This window comes from Gigantopelta aegis, chromosome 6 (assembly GCF_016097555.1).
Source record: "Gigantopelta aegis isolate Gae_Host chromosome 6, Gae_host_genome, whole genome shotgun sequence".
In the NCBI taxonomy this organism is placed as follows: Eukaryota; Metazoa; Mollusca; class Gastropoda; order Neomphalida; family Peltospiridae; genus Gigantopelta; species Gigantopelta aegis.
Window position 1 is genome coordinate 17,889,509 of NC_054704.1, and position 20,201 is coordinate 17,909,709.

Here is a 20,201-nt window from a genome sequence, read left to right on the forward strand (position 1 = left end):
AATGCAGATGTATTTTCTTAAAGAGAGAAAACTGGACGAAATATCTAACAGAAGAAAAAGAATGTCTGCTCCCTGCAGAATGTCACGTGCCAAATTTTAATTTATCTTAATGTTCATATTTGTTAATGTTGTTTGTTGTTTCATTGTAAGTGAACATTAAAAACAAACCCCTCAATTGGTTTACATACACTTGCCTACTGCGTTTCAATTTAAGTAATGGAGAATGTACATAGGCCCTATACGGTGTAGATACTGGATACACGAATCCACACTTCTGAGTGCATTTTCCAACTTAAAAGTCCGAACCAAATTGTTAACAACTACAATAAATTACTCTTCTACTTTTAATTATCATTAGATTTTCTCCACTTTTTGTCCAAACATAAATCGTGAAAAAACTTTACAGACACAGATTCCACATACTAGAAAGAAAGAAATGTTTTATTTAACAACGCACTCAACACATTTTATTTACGGTTATATGGCGTCAGACATGGTTAAGGACCACACAGATTTTGAGAGGAAACCCGCTGTCGCCACTATATGGGCTACTCTTCCGATTAGCAGCAAGGGATCTTTTATTTGCGCTTCCCACAGGCAGGATAGCACAAATAATGGCCTTTGTTGAACCAGTTATGGATCACTGGTCGGTGCAAGTGGTTTACACCTACCCATTGAGTCTTGCAGAGCACTCACTCAGGGTTTGGATTCGGTATCTGGATTAAAAATCCCATGCCTCGACTGGGATCCGAACCCAGTACCTACCAGCCTGTAGACCGATGGCCTACCATGACGCCACCGAGGCCGGTCCACATACTAGAAGTCATGATCAGTGCATTGTTCCGTAGGCTTACCGCATGTTTCAACGTTGTTAGATTTAGGGTCTCCACAGTAACAAGTCGTTTTGCCCTTATTACTAGTTCACCCGAGTCATTTTGAGCAGGGTCGATTCGTACCTCCAACCGAGTTGTTTCGATTCGCCATAATTTTTATTTTGTTAATAAGTACATTTATTCATTGATTTGTCCTATATTCATTGATTTTTAGATGTCACACATTGTGATCTATATTGCATGTTTATATTTACAGATAAAAATAATATAATTTTGTTTATTTCCAATATCATTTACTTAAGTCATATACACGAAATACGTACTGGCCTTAGATAATATACAGACAATGCATTCACATTAATAATTAATTTATGAAGTCACACTGCATACTACTGATTTGCTGTGGTTTCTTATTAAATATACTACATACCCAGCTGATGTTCAAACCCCGAGTACGGTATGTTAATTTCGCCTAGCGTCATCTGACAGAAAGTAAACAGCTGATACGGCATTGATATCCAAAGACATAAAATTACCTAATATTTGGTTATGAATAATAATAAACAGAAGAAAAACCCCACTTCAAAACTATAATAAATATAATTATTTATTTTGGGAGGCAAAACGACTCGGTACGAATGAGATTTAAGGCAAACCAACCCTGGGTGAATAGGACTAAGGGCGAAACAACGCAGAGTTCGAAATGGTTTTAGGGTGAAATGACCCAGATTCGTCTCCACGAGTACTGGGACACTGGCCGAGTCCACTAAGACCAGAGTCCCTTCACATGACTTGAGTACCTGTGCAAGGAAGAGCACTCTCATTTAATTATATTTTTTTAACGTAATTTTGTCATAGATGCTTACTGCTGATTACATTATAAAGCAATAAGACATTGAGGGAAAACAAAAGTCGATGTGTGGAATGCAATACAATGGCATGATTTGGAATCTATGTTCAGCACTGGAATGCATAATACTATTTTACTAAATATTCATATAAAAACAACCATTTCTTTTCTTTTTCTGTCTTTTTGTTTAATATGCCACGATAAGTAATTATGAAAAAATGCTCTTTTATTGTAAGTTTCAAACACATTTTATTTAATTTTTGTTTTTAATTTAAACAACATATTTTTTCAGTTACAGTTGTTACCAATATCTCTTTTGTCTGCATGCTTAATATATACGATGTTGTCTTTCTATAAGAAACTAACAGTGAAATACCCATTGTGTTATTTCTACACACTGACATTTGTGCCTGGCTTGATTAGTATGTCTTTAATATTTGTAATAATGATTCTTCTATTTCTATTTATAGGAATGAATGAATGAGGATGAGATTGCCACCTTTACCAACGGTTGGTGAAATAATTCGTTTGTACAGACTTCGAGCAAAGAAACATTTGTCACAAAATTTTCTCCTTGATCTTAATTTGACTAAGAAAATTGTATGCAGTGCTGGAAAATTGGACAATGGTTTTGTTTGTGAAGTTGGACCCGGACCAGGGGGCATAACTCGATCACTGCTGGAAACCAATTTGAGACAACTGGTGGTTATAGAGAAAGACAGAAGATTTGTACCAGGATTACAGGTAATGTGATATATGTGGTTCAAACTTATTCCTAGACTAAAACAATCATTCAGAGAGTACTGCTAAAGCAAGACATGTCTCCTACCCTGTCTAACACATTTTCATATCTTCTAAGCAGTGGTGGAAATTAGGAAATATTTTCACTGGCCCGGGGGACTAGTAGCTGAGAAAAGTTACCAGTTCCCAGGAAAAATCACTAGCCCCCCCCCCCCCCCCCCCCCTACCCGCACTTAATTATTGAAGCAGTTTGAGAAGACAAAACCTATATGGGATCCAGCAAGTTGTTCAAGGATTGAACACACATTACTACGTTGCTTGTACTTTATCTTTAATGGTGCAAATGTAATAGACAGCCATAATAAAATTAATAAAAGTGAGGTTTCAAATGTGTTGTCATTTGTGGTTAGTTTTCATATTTGGTCGTCATTCAGTAAATGGTTGGGTTTATTTTAATTACACCACCCACCCACCACCCCCCCCCAAAAAAAGTGGCAGTAAAGGGTGGAGTGTTTACAAAAAATAATAGCAATTATAATATTAAATTAATTTAAGTCATAAAACTGAGGAATTATCTTTACTGTTACTGAATTATTTTATTCTGTCCTAATACACTCGGATGTCCACTGGTAAACTCAGAACTCTCCACTCAAGATGTTTGGAAGCAGCTGGTTAAAATCGATCGATGCCAACATGATCTATTACAATTAATTAAAGACTATTTATTAACGACGAAACTAACAGAAAGCACCAACACCAACACACACACACACACACCAACACACACACAATAAAAAAAAACATTTTCCTTCCGAACATGCCTCATCTGTAATCGGAATATTACGGCAATTTTCGGAATTCGGAAACAAAAAGCCGAAAGTTTCGATTGTGTTTGCAGTAAATATCTGGATTTATCGAGACCAAACGAAACTGCAATACTTTTTGACTTTGTCAATCTGTCATGGCAAATTTTGATGAAATACATATACAGTTTGTATGTTTAACAGGTTTCATTGGCAAAATACTTTGACTGTCCACATCATGAATCTGGGTTACAACTGCCCAGTACGGTATTACTCGCCCAGGGGACTAGCCCCTTTTTTATTGTACTTGCCCCCAGGGATTTCTACTCGCCTGGGGTGAAGGGGCGAGCGTTAGCTACTATCCCTGCTAAGTTCAAGGGCCACAACTTTGTTGAAAATCAATAAATCGTCATTGAAGTCAAACTTGATCTGTAATAGTATATAATAAAGCAATACATAAAATTTCAGCTCAATCTCTCAAAGCATTGTGAAAAACAGATCTGGAAAACTATAAGTGGGACAGACGGACTGACGGATGGAGACGAAACCTATAATCCCCTCTGGTTGGACAGGTTGGGGACTAATAATAAGGTGGGGAGGGGGTAGTAAAAAAAAAATCCACTCGAAGTAATAAAGGGACAGTTTAAAAAAAACAAAAAGTAGTATTGCATGTGCATATGCACATGTACATACATACACTACACACACAAATACCCGTTCACTCCTGCAACGTGTAGGTATGTCTTCATGTAGATTTATATTCTATTATACAATCTTTGCTTTATAAAATTACTCACAAATGTTAATTTTGCCTCATCTTGACACAGTAAATAGATGAGATATAGATACATGTATTATTTTCTCGATGGCGACCAAGCCATCAACTTTTGTATTTATCTTATCATTTAAGTTTCACAGACTGTAAGTTCTAGATTACTGAAACTTGGTTTGTATATTTCCTTTACATTGTAGCATTCTCTTTCCAGAACCAAATAAGCGAAATGTACCTTGGTGGTTGTCCTGTGGACAAGTGAAAATGTTCAAATGTAGTTTCAATTTAAGCAATTAAAATCATTGTCCTTGTACTTCTGTCGGTGGGTCCATTGGGCTATTTTTCGTTCCAGCCAGTGCACCACGACTGGTACATCAAAGGCCGTGGTATGTGCTATCCTGTCTATGGGATTGTGCATATAAAAGATCCCTTGCTGCTAATCGAAAAGAGTAGCTCATGATGTGGCGACAGTGGGTTTCCTCCCTCAATATCTGTGTGGTCCTTAACCATATATCCGACGCCATATAACCGTAAATAAAATGTTTTGAGTGCATAGTTAAATAAAATGTATGGTAAACACCAAATTGCCAATACAGTCTTTTTATAATATGTTGAGATATCATTAAACAAATATCCAGGGTTTAAATTGTTATTCGCCAAATAAATGTGATTTAAATTTGAATTTGGCAAATACGGTATATGCTATTACCAATTTGCCAAAAAGCTCATTCATTTGTGGGTGTCAGGGTTTCTGCCAGAGGGTACAAATGGTAAAATTATGTACCCTAAAATCTTGGAAATGAACGGATACATTTAAATTTGTTTTAGATGAATTAAGATAATTGCTGTTTAAAATTTGTCGAAGTATATGAATGCACTGTCCAATTTCAAAAGTTTTCAGACCCATAACCATCTAGTAGGAGCACATCATTCTTTTTAGCTAAATGTTACTTGAAAATGGCTACAAATGTTTTGATCAAATTCACTAAACTGCTATTAATTTTTGGCATCCACCTTAATTTAAGCTGGAGGGTGGGACGTAGCCTAGTGGGAAAATGCTCGCTTGATATGCGGTCGATCTAGGATCGATCCACGTCGGTGGGCCTATTGGGCTATTTCTCGCTCTAGCCAGTGCACCACGACATATATCAAAGGCCGTGGTATGTGCTATCCTGTCTGTGGGATGGTGCATATAAAAGATCCTTTGCTACTAATGGAAAAATGTAGCGGGTCTCATCTCTATGACTGTGTTAAAATGACCATATGTTTGACATCCAATAGCGATTATTAAGAAATCAATGTGCTCTAGTGGTGTTGTTAAACAAAAAAAACTTTCTTTTTTTTTAATTTAAGCTGCTTAAACCCTTTCCTTTTCTTTCTTTTTCAGCTTTTGGCAGATGCTGCTGAAGGACGGATGGCAATTGTCCATGGAGACATCCTGCTTTGTGACTTGTCAAGTGTGATTCCACAAGACGTAGCACGTCCTTGGGAGGACAACTCACCCAACATTCACCTGATTGGTAACTTGCCATTTAACGTTTCCACTCCATTGATAATTCGGTGGCTGGAAGAGATTTCTAACAAAACAGGACCATGGAAATTTGGTCGCACAAAACTGACCTTGACCTTTCAGAAGGAAGTGGCTGAAAGGATGGTTGCAAGAACACTGTCGAAGCAAAGATGTCGGCTATCGGTTATGTGCCAAAATCTTTGTGATATACATTTGAAATTCATAATTCCAGGTAAAATGTTTTAATGATTGATATTATCTTTTTTAAATGGACAATACTGTAATGATGTCAGAATCCATTTCTCTTCTATATTAGCTGTCAGTAATTATTATTTGAATATCAACTCGTAATGAGATATTTTAAGACCTCTCCTTGTACAAATGCATTTTGAAGCATGACAGAGTATCAGAAGTTACCAGGAATTGGGAGGGATGTGTGCAGTTATTACTTAGTATTTCAGCCGAGGGGCCAATGTATATTTTGGCTCACCTGCTTTCAACAGATGCAATACTATAACTCAAATAGAATCAAAATAATAATAATGTGATGGTAATAACAGTTAATAAATAAAACAAAATAATATATAATAAAGTAAAAATAAAATTGACACATGGGTTATGTAATGCTTCTCAAGATGTTATCTAACTGAATCAATGATCTAGAGTCAAAATAATTGGTTGTTATATGAAGTGTCCATTATGGCAGGTGAGATCTGTGTATTATGTTAATACTGAACATTTCAGGAAAAGCGTTTGTTCCACCTCCAAAGGTTGATGTTGCAGTGGTTCAGTTTATACCAAGAGTAAAACCAATGATAAATCATCCATTCAAACTGGTGGAGAAAGTCTGTAGACACCTTTTTCACTTCCGAAACAAACACTGCAAACACACACTGGCGTAAGTATGTATAAAGTTGAAGCAATGGTTGAGAGTTTACACTGGGCCGAATTTACAAAGCCTGTTATTGTCTTACACGCATGTAACTACATACATTTACGATGCTTAAACACCTGTGTTTAAGAAAAACAGGCTTCGGGTGTGTGTGGGTGTGTAATTTTTGGCTTGCTTCCATCAGAGAACTGTTCAAGCACGCCTGTCATGGGCACAACCTCTCACTTTGCCAGAGAGTTCTATCCATGACAGGAACAGGCTTTGTAAAATTGGTCCATTATGTTTAAATAGTTGAATATAAGCAAAACGATTTTACAGCACGAGTCTCATGAATATGCGATTCTCTGGGAGCAAATACATTATACAGGATGGGTGACATTAATATTTGTAGGGACTATACCATCATATCAAAACCGTTAGTCAATAATAGTAACATACGAGGCTAAAACTACTACATGTACACTATGTATTTAAATACTATCACCCCTTACTTATAAAGCAAAAATAAATAAATTGGTGGTTAAAGTGCCAATTTAAGGGAACATGTCTTTGACTACAGTACCCTAGTTTCACACAAAAGTTAGCATCCCATTTTGGTAGGAATTCACATGTTTCAATAGTAACTAGTAAATTGCTATGGGTTCAACATAAACTACAGGAACTTATTGGCCAGATGGGGCAAGACGTAGCCCAGTGGTAAAGTGCTCACTTGATGCGTGGTCGCTTTGGGATTGATCGCCGTTGGTGGGCTTATTGGGCTATTTCTCGTTCCAACCAGAGCACCATGACTTGAATATCAAAGGTCGTGGTACGTGCTGTCCTGCCTGTGGGATGGTCCATATAAAAGATCCCTTGCTACTAATGAAAAAATGTAGCAGGTTTCCTCTCTAGACTATGTCAAAATTACCAAATGTTTGACATCCAGTAGCCGATGATTAATAAATCAATGTGCTCTAGTGGTGTTGTTAAACAAAGCAAACTTTAACTTTATTGGCCATATGAAACAGCATTTTATGACAGCAAATACTGTTCCATTTATTTGTAGGGTATTTTTGCTGGGTGAAAATTAAAGAGCTGTGTGAAAAAAAAAAATGTAAAAACACATTTGAAAGCTTGAAAATCTAACTTGAGTGAAACAGTGGTGACTTGCTCAACAAATGACAAAACATTGTAAAGGCCCAGTATTATTGTTATGTTTCAGAACGTTGTTTCCTCCCGATATGCCGGAGCTAACGGCTGAGATGCTTGAAGAGACGGGTATTAACCCCGAGACACGGTCGTACATGCTGAGCATGGGGGATATGTCAAAGTTCTGTGATACCTACCGCAGTATCTGCGACAGAATACCATTCATGCTGGAATACAATTATCGAGATCCGGAAAACATTAAAAAATACCACAACAAGAGGATCATGGTCACTGAAATGTTGGAGGACAGAATTTTGAACGATGGAATTACGGATGATGAGGATGTATTAAGTAAAGCTAGTTGATAAAAAAAGAGAGTATTATTATTAATAATTATGAGATGGGCGGGAGGTAGCCCAGTGGGAAAGCGCTTGCCTGATACATTCTCGGTCTAAGATCAATCCCCATGGTTCTCGTTCCAGCCAGTGCACCACGACTGGCATAACAAAGTCCATGGTATGTGCTATTCTGTCTGTGGGATGGTGCATGTAAAAGATCCCTTGCTACAAATGGAAAAATGCAGAAGGTTTCTTCTCTAAGACAGTTACCAACTGTTTGACATCCAAACATCTATGATTAATAAATCAATGTGCTCTAGTGGTGTTGTTAAACAAAACAAACTTTAACTTTAATTATGAGATGTTCTACTGTTCTGAAGGAGGGGTACAGTTCAGTGGTAGAGAACTCGTCTGAGAAGAACTTTAGGAGTTATTTCCCCTTTACCAATTGGATCCCTTGCTGCTTTTCAGAAAGAGCATCTTATGGTGACATTTTTTCCCTCTTGTTCTCTGTCTGTCTCTCCTAGACTGTCTGCAGGCACCGATCCAGTATTTTTTAATAGAGGGGACCTAAAATCTGTTGTTGGTTTTGAAAATAGAATTTAAATGTCCTTGATAAGTGGACGGGATAAGTTTGCATTTCTTGTGTATTCTGTAATATATATTGTTAACTAAAAATAGGGGAGGTGATGGGTGGACATCTTGGGACTGCACTTGAATCGACGCTTGTAAAGTTTAATAGATATAATTTGGCAAAATGTTCTGCTCAACCAGAACTACATGTAGCTCTGATACCATACACAGTAACAAGGATTTACCTATCGGTGCCATCTAAATTTGAAAAGAAGGGTACTGGTGAGGTACATGATATGCCCATCAGAAGTTTGATGGAAAACCATAGATATTAATGAATATGTTACGGGTAAAATTTGATTCTAATTATGTGAAATGTTTGCAATGGGATGGATGAACAGTTTGTTTTGGACCAACTACTGATGATACTGTATCCACTGGAGAAGGTGCTGTCTGGTTAATGAAATTATTGTTCTTTGTTACAAAGGAAAATTTTGTTCAGCATTTTTTTCAAAGGCTAAACAAGATTTTCCTAAGACATATTTTCATATGAAATACAGACAAATTATTTGAAATATTTATATCACAGTGACCTAGTAATTGTATGTGACACACCACCATCCCAAGTTGTTCCTATCTATGAGGTTTGATGGTCCTGTATGCATCTGTATGCACGATATGATCCGGACAAGGATTTACGGTTATGTGCAGTAGACCGTGAAAAGTAGGTCAAAGTGACATACCGCTATCCCAAGTTGTTCCTACATGTGAGATTTGATGGTCATGTATGGATATGTATGCAAGATATGGTCTGGACAAGGATTTACTGTTATGCGCAGTAGACCGTGAAAAGTAGGTCACAGTGACCTAGTAATAGTACGTGACACACCACCACCATCCCATGTTGTTCCTACATGTGAGGTTTAATGGTCCTTTATGCATCTGTATGCAAGATATGGTCCGGACAAGGATTTACTGTTATATGTAGTAGACCGTGAAAAGTAGGTCACAGTGACCTAGTAATAGTACGCAACACACCGTCATCCCAAGTTGTTCCTACATGTGAGGTCTAATGGTCCTGTATGCAAGATATGGTCCAGACAAGGATTTACTGTTATATGTAGTAGACCGTGAAAAGTAGGTCACAGTGACCTAGTAATAGTACGTGACACACCACCACCATCCCATGTTGTTCCCATGTGAGGTTTGATGGTTCCTGTATGCATCTGTACATGTGATTTAGGTTTGATGGTCCTGTATGCATCTGTATGCAAGATATGGTCCGGACAAGGATTTACTGTTATATGTAGTAGACCGTGAAAAGTAGGTCACAGTGACCTAGTAAATAGTACGCAACACACCGTCATCCCAAATTGTTCCTACATGTGAGGTCTAATGGTCCTGTATGCAAGATATGATCCAGACAAGGATTTACTGTTATTCGCTGGGTGAGTGCAAGAATGTTGTATATACAAAATTCCCATTTTGAGAAAACGAGCATTAAAAAATAATAAAATAATCGCGGAAGCCATGACTTTTTGTATTCTTCTTTTGATAGTTTCCTCCAAAATCTGAAGCAGCATACACTGATATAACACAACACTTTCGCTCCGAGTCAACTACAATACATTTACAACAGTTTAGCTGACTTCAAATTAAGCAACCAGACCTGTTATATGAACATACAACATTTTTGCTCTGGAACATATAGGGTCCATTACATTGTGAAAATTAAGACCTTATTAATCAACATTTTGTAGATACTACATTTTTGCACTGACCCAGCGATATTATTTTTTAATGCTCGTTTTCTCAAAATGGGAATTTTGTATATACAACATTCTTGCACTCACCCAGCGATATGTAGTAGACCGTGAAAAGTAGGTCACAGTGACCTAGTAATAGTACGCAACACACCGTCATCCCAAGTTGTTCCTACATGTGAGGTCTAATGGTCCTGTATGCAAGATATGGTCCGGACAAGGATTTACTGTTATATGTAGTAGACCGTGAAAAGTAGGTCACAGTGACCTAGTAATAGTACGCAACACACCGTCATCCCAAGATGTTCCTACATGTGAGGTCTAATGGTCCTGTATGCAAGATATGGTCCGGACAAGGATTTACTGTTATATGTAGTAGACCGTGAAAAGTAGGTCACAGTGACCTAGTAATAGTACGCAACACACTGTCATCCTAAGTTGTTCCTACATGTGAGGTCTAATGGTCCTATATGCAAGATATGATCCAGACAAGGATTTACTGTTATATGTAGTAGACCGTGAAAAGTAGGTCACAGTGACCTAGTAATAGTACGCAACACACCTTCATCCCAAGTTGTTCCTACGTGAGGTCTAATGGTTCTGTATGCAAGATATGGTCCGGACAAGGATTTACTGTTATATGTAGTAGACCGTGAAAAGTAGGTCACAGTGACCTAGTAATAGTACGCAACACACCGTCATCCCAAGTTGTTCCTACATGTGAGGTCTAATGGTCCTGTATGCAAGATATGGTCCGGACAAGAAAAAGTTAATAATTAATTAATTTCCTATCTACTATTCAAGCATTAGCATATAAATTAAATAGGGAAAAAAGCTTGATTTTTAATATATATTTTTTCTAAATAACAAAGCAAGAATGGGATAGATTTCAGCGATCAGATTAGCAGTGCAAAGTGAAATGGATTCCGATTATTTAATTATTAACTGGTATATGGGAAATGCATCATATAAAATATCTCTAGCTATCTCTGTAGGATAATTCTACGAGTATGTGGCAGAAGCAACGTTCCTCTCTAGTACTAAGCAACTGAATGTTTACCATGGCAAAAACAATCTATGCTTCATGACCGGTATACCAAATACCATGGTATGTATGTCTGTGGGAAAGTGCATACAAAATGTTAAATTAGTATTAACTGATTGGGGGCGGAACGTAGGCCAGTGATAAAGTGCTCGCCTGATGTGCGGTTGATCTAGGATTGATGCCAGTCGGTGGGCTCATTGGGCTATTTCTCGTTTGGGACTAGTATATCAAAGGCTGTGGGATATACTATCATGTCTTTGGGATGGTGCATACAAAAGATCCCTTCCTTCTAATGGAAAAATGTAGCAGGTTTTCTTTCTAAGACTATAGGGGCGGGATTTAGCTCGAGGTGCTTGTGTCGCAGGATCGAATCACCTCGGTGGATCCATTCAACTGATTGGGTTTTTTCTCGTTCCAACCAGTGCACCACAACTGGTCAAAGGCTGTGGTATGTGTTTTCCTGTCTGTGGGAAAAATCCCTTGTTGCATTAAGAAAATGTAGCGGGTTTCCTCTATTGACTACGAGTCAGAATTACCAAATGTTTGACATCCAATAGCCGATGATTAATATATCAATGTGCTCTAGTGGTGTTGTTAAACAAAACAAACTTCTAAGACTATATGTCAAAATTAACATATGTTTGACACGCAATAGTCAATGATTAACAAATCAATGCTCTACAACTAACGTTTTTTATTAACTGGAATAATTAGTAATAATCAGAAGTTGTGTGCTTCCTCTTCCTCGCCAGCAGGGCGGGGCCTAGTCCAGTGGTACAGTGCTCGCTCGATTCGCCGTTAGTGTGGGTTCGATCCCTGTTGGTGGGCCCATTGGGCTATTTCTCGTTCCAGCCAGTTCACCACGACTGGTATATTAAAGGCTGTGGTATGTACTACCCTGTCTATGGGATGGTGCGTATAAAAGATCCCTTGCTGCTAATCAAAAAGAGTAGCCTATGAAGTGGCGACAGCGGGTTTCCTCTCTCAATATCTGTGTGGTCCTTAAACAAATGTCTGACGCCATAAAACCGTAAATAAAATGTGTTGAGTACATCGTTGAATAAAACATTTCTATTCTATTCTTTTCCTCTTCCTCGCCAATTAATCACAGAATTATATACTCTTGAACACATTGTTGAAATTAAGTTTGTTATATGTGGACCAACAGCAAATTAAAAATACCTAGCTCGGAAACATTAAAAATCTTCCTTGATCTTGATGATGGAACCATCAGGCTTGCATGTTTGCAGAAAACAAATACCAGACAAAATACACAATATGCTTCCTAATAATCTTCTTCAGAAATAGCCTTTGCTTTTCGGTATTTTTTAAAAACAATATTTCAGATATATAATATAATATTGAGAATTCGTAAATACTGTTGGCCTTTGTGACAAAAACTGATATGATAAAGTTAGTTTATTTTGAAATATACTGACAGCCATAGAAAACGCAGCACTCATTTATTTGGCTCATTTTTTGTTTTTGTGGAGATGCGGTCTGAAATATAGGGTAGAATGGATGCAACGGGATGGAAGGTCACGTCAAACCGTACTTTGTACACGTGCTGAAGCATGTTATTGTTCGGGAGCAGAATTCTTGAAAATCTCCAAAATGCACGTGCAAGTCATGCCACTTGCACCTTACAGTACCACAGGTGATCGACCCCGACCTGGTCCACGACGTGTCACTACTCGCCACCAAGATCGGCAAATTTACTTGTCTCACCTGCGCAACAGATTTCAACCTGTAGCTACTACCACCCATGGCTCGAACGGTCCCATCAGCCAACAGACTGTATGACGCCGACTACGGGAGCAGGGCCTGCAACCAAGAAGACCCTACGTTGGACCCATCCTGACACAGCGTCATCGACAACAGCGAATTCAGTGGGCTGGAACGTATCGTCGATGGACACAACATCATTGGGGACAGATCCTCTTTACAGATGAATCCACATTTCATCTCAGCTATGCCGATGGGCTGATGCAGGTGTGGCGGAGACGTGAAAGATACGCCAACTGTTGTGTCCATGAGGTGAATCGCGGGGGAGGTGGTAGTTTGATGATATGGGGGGAAATCGGCATGCAAGGTAGGACAGACCTTCACATCTTCCGAGAACGTTGCAACGCCCAAACCTACAGAGACTAGGTCCTCCAAAACCACGTCATGCCCCACATGGCAGCTAACCCTCATCTACAGACGTTACATCATGATAATGCCAGGCCTCACACGGCTAGACTCGCCATAGCCTATCTGAACCAGCAACGTCAATGTTCTTCCACGGCCATCTCTGTCACCCGACCTTGCTCCTATAGAACATGTTTGGGATGCAATGGGACGATTACACCGGCTGCAAGCCCCTACTTACACTCTTCAGCAACTGGAGGCAAATTAGGTTCGCATGTGGCATCCGATCCCCCAGGCCTTCATCAGGAGGGTCATCTGCTCCATGAGATGTCACTGTGCTGCCATATTGGATGCCCATGGTGGCTACACCTGATATGGACATTTTGTACTACATTACCAGAAATTTAGTTTGGTACAACACGCACAATAAGTGCTGGTTAATGAAATTAAAGGATGTTGCTAACCTCTTGGACTTTATCATCTCTTTGCAGAATAGTTTCTTTTTCGTAATACAGTGCCTGAATAGAATTAGCTTTCTACTTTCACTGATTTAATGACACCTGAGTTGGTGCTGCGTTTTCTATGGCTGTCAGTATATTTCGTGTAACATTTTGCTTTAAAAAACAACAAAACCCCCACAAACATAACCACCAGATGAAGAGGCACAGGTTTTCCAAGTTAATAGGTCTTCTACCTAAGTATGCCCCCAACACACAATTGCAAATACCTTGAACAAGTTTAGTAGTGACATTTGGACTGGTTTGGTGGATACAGACAGAATTGAAATGCCAAGGACGTCGATTTAGCGTACAAGGCATGAGTTGGCCAGAAATCCTTTCCTCGTGTTTTCCCACCATTCTGTGAACGAATGAATGAATGTTTAACGACACCCCAGCACGAAAAATACATCGGCTATTGGGTGTCAAATTATGGTAATGCAAACAAAGTGATGATCAATATCAATATAAAAATTCAAAATTTAAATAAAAACACCGTGTAAAGAACTGTGAACAAATACAAATATCACAGATAGATACTGACTTTTACTCAAAACTTCGATTTTGTGTTGTATTGGCCATTCTCAACGAGAATGTTACAGCACGCGCAGGCGCAGGGGATGTGATGATCGATTCTAAAAAAAACCCCGCTATAATCGATTGTCGCAGGCATGGGCATATGGGTACTCTTTTGATTTAGGGGGGCTGGAGGGGTTGATTTGCCCGAAATTTTACCCAGATAAAATTTGCCCGAATTTCCCCCTCCCCGGGTCGCAGGAAATGTTAACTAATTGTCCATACTGTTTGAATAAATACAATAGATCTATGCATAATTCAAGTCCACCTTAAATGTGTGTAGGCCCTAATTTTAACCGATTGTATAATCGAAAGTTAATTGGTTTGTGCAAACTGATTATAACCGAAGATGGATGATGAAATTCGAATTCCAAACACTCGCACGCATACACACACTGTCTCTCTCTCTCTCTGTCTCTCTCTCTCTCTCTCTCTCTCTCTCTCTCTCTCTCTCTCTCTCTCTCTCTCTCTCTCTCTCTCTCTCTCTCTAATGTCAGTAGAATGATGTAGATACTTGGTGAAACTTTAGGTTTCAGGGCAACTCATTTTGCTCGAATGCGAATATTTTTTCCAGCACTGGTGGGTGCAGCTGACCCCTCCCTACGTCCCGTACGCTTAAATGTGCACGCTATTCATATATGAATCTCGTTAAGAGTACATGGAACATATCTGGGCGTGTAGTATCGACTCGAACTGCTCAACCCGGAGTCCTGAGTTGTTAACTGTTTATTTCCATGGACGACCAGTCCGTTTGTGTCGTCATGACAACGTCCCATGTACCCTGGTACCATGTTGGTGTTTACTTTCCAAACCTCTGTGGCGATCGCTGCCAGTGGGAACGTCTGTCGGAAGTCATAATCACGTCTGACATACAGCTCGTTATCTAATACAGTACAGATTGATTCTTCATTTGATTCTCAATGCCAAACAAATGAACAGCTTTTCTGTGAACAAAACGTCACAATTGGACCAACTGACAGTTTTTGATTGGCGAACTGTGACGAACACCGTTCAATACTTAAGCTAGTAGCCTATGCCTAATTGCAACACAAATAATAATTATAGGGAGTATCAAAGTTGCAAATGGAATTATTTATTTTTGGTTTCAAATGTAAAGGTTATACCTTCAACAACATGTCTATAAAAAATACAACTAAACAGTTTCATTTGCTAGTAATATTTTGTTTTTCAATTCTTGAATAAACTATCGAGGATAACCAACCGTTTAGGCCTAAAGGCGTGACGTTTTACGTGTTCATAGTTTGCCACAATGACATCCTTACTGTATACATACATTGATAATTATGTCTCATCAGTTACCTAGGTAAATAAAAATCAGATCTCAAAAAGAAACGGATTAATAGAAAAAGAAAAATCAAATATAGAGCAGAATTTAAAAAAACAAAGAAAAAAACACCCACGTTTAAACGCAAACGACCATAGTCGATTAGGCCTAGAACCAATGTTTTTTTGGGGTTTTTTTTTTTGTTTTACAAATTTCACATAAAAACAGAACATTTTTGGGATTAAATAATAATAATATAAAATAAATAAATTCCCCAAAACGTTTCTCAAGACTAAAATATTATAGTGCTTTCTGGATGAGTTTGATCCGTCGGCATTTTAGCTTTTGCCCATAGGTCTACCCCGGGTTTTGTTTAATATTACTCAATGACAGCTACACCCCCTGAATTTATAGATTAGTTTTGAAAAACTTTAAATTATGAAATAATAGACATAAAATGAAAGGTGTCATTTAAAGTCCTTCGCAGCAGTAGCCTACTTCGATAAAACGTATGAACTACTATTTATTTATTTCTGAACCAATTATTTTTTAAATTGCCACCAAAAATAGTGGGTTTTGGTAATATTTTATTTTATTTATTATTATTATTTCCAAAACACGTAACTTTTCTTTCTGTTTTTGTCAAAGAAAACTTTTTTTCTTTTTCTTTTTGTTCAACGTCTGTGAAGAACTATAAATGAAAAGGTGCGCTATGGTATCAGCTGAAAACCGGACTGTTCGGTATGAAAAGTTAATGAATGACCATCCTTGTTTAGGCCTAATCCAGTATGCAAAGTATTGCAACATGTAGTTTTATTTATTTATTTATGCATTGAGCATGGTCAAAAGTCGACACATTTTTACTATCTGGTACATTATATTAAACTAATTATTTTATTAAGGATACCGTCAACTGACGTCAAACCAAAACAACTACTTTGTACTTCCGTAAGAGAACGCTTGCGTCGGTTTCCGGTAATAAAAACTAGGACAAAATGAAAGGTAAAGTACAGAGGACTAAATCATTTATACTTTAGTTAGTACTTACCTAGCTATTTGTACCTAATATATATTTCATTATATCTGTTTGCACGACTATTTAAATGTCTTCCATATTCTGGTACTTGTTTGTAAAACTCTGAAAAGTCTTCTGATGATTAAGAAATAGAAGCAGAACTATAGTCCGTTCCATCCTCCTACAAATTTGCAAATAATTTAAGTTTTGTTTTAGGTAAGAAGAAAAGTAAAAGTGTTTTGGAAATAACAACAAAATAGTATTTTTGTGTCCAATTTTGAAAACATTCGGCTCAGAAATAAATAACTGGTAGTAAATTTCATAGCATGAAAATAGGCGTTCCCTGTGGCAGTGTGGGACAGATTATAACGTGATGTGTTTGACTGTCACAATGCCATTAGGTCTATGCAGGTCATGAGGTATGTGCTCGCAGGTATTACATTGGTGATATGGTTTTCAACCGAAAATAATTGTAACAAAATATTTTTAAAATGACAAACAAAAAAACAACAACAAAAAAACCTACTTGTTTACACATTGATTAGTTATTTAAGGTTCTTGTGAGCAAAATCTTTCTCCTGATCGTGGAATTTTCAGCCCAGGAGTTAAGTGTCTGTATTTGTTTAAACTGTTGTTATTCATCAATCTTATTATTCACCATAGTACTTATTAAATAGTGAAATAAAGGTTTTAAACAGGTGTGTGCTGTTTGTACTAACTAGGCTCAACTGTTTAATGTAATCAATGTCACAGGTGTCTGGCTTAAATGTGGCATTACTGCTCTCTACTAAATAGTGATGGCATCATTGACAATTCAATCCGGTTTTATGCGTCTTAATATGAAGAAGTAGACGAAGAAAAAAAATGTGAGCCCTGGACGTTGTACTCTCAAGTATATATATATATATATCCAAACGGACGTTACTGTTCGTAAGTATAGAACAAAATCGATAGCTTCACAACGCAGCAATCAAGGGTATTTTCTTTGGAGACAAAACACTTTTAAATTCTGGGTTAACGACATGAAAATGGGATTATTGCGTGATTTGCTAAAATGTACGTGTATGTTCAATCATATAAATTTAAAATCGAACTTCTTTTATATATACACAATGAGATGCAAGATTTAAGATGTAAAATGGCAATACAGCAAGATTACACGGAGAAAGGGTTTGATGGTGTCAAACCATTAACACATTGAATAATGACTTTTAAAAAACCCATTTATATGGATTTATTGCTCTGTAACATTCAGGCTGCATAAATCTGTAACGTGTAAATGTAAGAAAATAGGTGAAATTGGTGCTCGGAGGAAAGTTAAAACCTTTAAGGTCTATTAGATTTGTAAGAATGCTTTCTGATGCATACAAATGTAACTGATACTACTTATATAGGTGTCTGGTGTTTTGAAGAAGAGGTTGTTTAAATACCGACCCAAGGTCGTAACCCCCCCCCCCCCCCCCCCTTGAGAAGATTCCATTACTGTGCTCTGATTCTTTACTGCTCCCTCCCCTCCGCCTCACAAACACGCTTATTTTAGGCTAGGTCAGGTGACATTTAGCCGTGCTGCCGTAAAACGCAGTTGCAGAATTGATTTGTGATGGCATTATTATCATTGATGGTATTTACTTTGTTAAAATTAGTATAAAATTCCCGTCCCAAGATGTTCCGAATTTCAAGGGCTGCTATGTACTGCTTTGTCGTCTGGAACTCACCCGATCCTCTTCTAAACATGAAATATAATACATGATTGGCGATATCTGGACAAACGAGAAAACTTTGAATTGGAGTGGAAAGACTTCAGTATAAATCATAATTAATGTTCATAAAGAATGTTTCTGTTTACATAATGGGCTAAATGTTTTTGTTGTTCCTCTGTGTTGTGGTAGTAACGCCATCGGATTTTAGGCTGCTAGATACTGGCTTCATATCCCACCTAAAGTAACAGGGGATTTCCCATTCCATGATTACATGGCAATCACTGCAGGTTCCGTGAACCCGGGCTCGAGTGATGCCAAGCTGACCGCAACTATGTCATGTAGTCCCATACCGAAATGGAAAAAACAACAACCCAAAAAACTACAAAAACCCCCACAAAAAACCCTGCGGCTTCATCATTCTTGTCATCATCATCATCCATAAATGTTTGTGATGACAACAATAACAACAAAAGTCAATGAATGAATGTTTAATGACACCCCAGCACGAAAAATACATCGGCTATTGGGTGTCCAACTACGGCAAATACAAACAAATAAAGTGATGATCAACATCAATATGAAAATTCAATAGTTAAATTAAAACACAGTGTAAAGAACTGTGCAAAAATACAAATATCACAGATAGATAATATTAAAATTTAGAATAAAAGTCAATATCTCGAAGAAATTGTAATAAAAGTTCTGGATGGAATCAAAAGGATTCCATCACAGTTCTTTGTCCAAATATATCTTTTCGAGTTCTTTGAGATGATTACACTCCACCAAAATGTGGCGTACCGTCAGAGTATACTGACAGTGCTCACACTGTGGAGGATTTTCTTCAAAATAAATGAATGGGTCAAGTCGGTACGACCGATGCGAGCACGACACCATACGACTATTTCATCCTCCCTGCACTGCCTATAGGAGGTCTGCCACTCTCCCAAGACTGGCTTGATAGCATGAAGATTGTTCGCTACCGCACCGTCCCAATCATGTTGCCAAGTCGAAAAGATAAATTGGTTGATACTATGTTTGAAATCAGTATAGTATCAACCAATTTATCTTTTCGGTCTGTCCATGGTTTAAATAATTGTGACTTAAAAAAACCCCAAAAACATTTCTATTGTTTGGGGTGGAGGGGTGGGGGTGGGGGTGGGGGTGGGGAGGATTATGTTTCGACGGGTCTGTTTGGGGCGCCAAAAGTTTACATTCATTTTTAACTTTTGGAGTGGGGGGTATGTTTCGACGCCCTGTTTAGGGCAACAAAAGTTTACATTAAACTTTGGACGTTTGCCTAGTCCTGACTAACGTATATCAAACTCGATGTTATTAGGTCATTGTCAGTATTACATTAAATTGTAACCGACCACCAACATATTAAATCCAAATTGCTAAGGGGCCGTCCATAATTTTAAACATTTTCACAAGCCTACAAACCGTACACTTTTGACCACCCTTTTCCCCCACTAAAAGTGTATATCCCCAAATAAAAAATGTTGATCGACATTTTTAATTTTCAAAAAAAGTGTACGCTGGCCCCTTAACACCCCCCACCCACCCCCCACCCCCCGCGTACGGTTTGTACGCTCGTGAAATTTTTTTAAATTATGGACAGCCCCTAACCGACCACTAACATATTATAAGTCCACAAAATTCGATTTTGGGTGTTTGCCTGCTATTAAAAACCCACTGCCACTCTCACCCTTTTCTCAAAATGATGCAGACGGCCATGCCATTGTCAACAAAA

At 38.0% G+C, this 20,201-nt stretch overlaps 1 protein-coding gene across 2 annotated transcripts; it reads left to right on the forward strand.

The window, feature by feature from the left end:
• The first annotated feature begins 48 nt into the window (after positions 1-48).
• Positions 49-9,041, forward strand: LOC121375186 (dimethyladenosine transferase 1, mitochondrial-like). 2 transcript variants are annotated; one of them, XM_041502478.1, is made up of 5 exons: positions 49-145; positions 2,154-2,427; positions 5,387-5,741; positions 6,254-6,407; positions 7,603-9,039. In XM_041502478.1, exons 2-5 carry the CDS (start codon positions 2,164-2,166, stop codon positions 7,892-7,894), a joined length of 1,065 nt encoding a protein of 354 aa, XP_041358412.1. In that variant the 5' UTR covers positions 49-145; positions 2,154-2,163; the 3' UTR covers positions 7,895-9,039. The 2 variants fall into 2 exon arrangements, with proteins under 2 accessions (XP_041358412.1, XP_041358413.1); XM_041502479.1 differs by having other exon boundaries at positions 59-81; positions 7,603-9,041.
• Positions 9,042-20,201: the final 11,160 nt, after the last annotated feature.

Excerpts from the sequence above, each read along its gene's own strand:
- LOC121375186 (XM_041502478.1), top strand. The coding sequence starts at position 2,164 with ATGAGGATGAGATTGCCACCTTTACCAACGGTTGGTGAAATAATTCGT. Across the intron at positions 2,428-5,386 it reads GATTTGTACCAGGATTACAG|CTTTTGGCAGATGCTGCTGA; the intron begins GTAATGTGATAT and ends TTTCTTTTTCAG. Across the intron at positions 5,742-6,253 it reads TTTGAAATTCATAATTCCAG|GAAAAGCGTTTGTTCCACCT; the intron begins GTAAAATGTTTT and ends TGAACATTTCAG.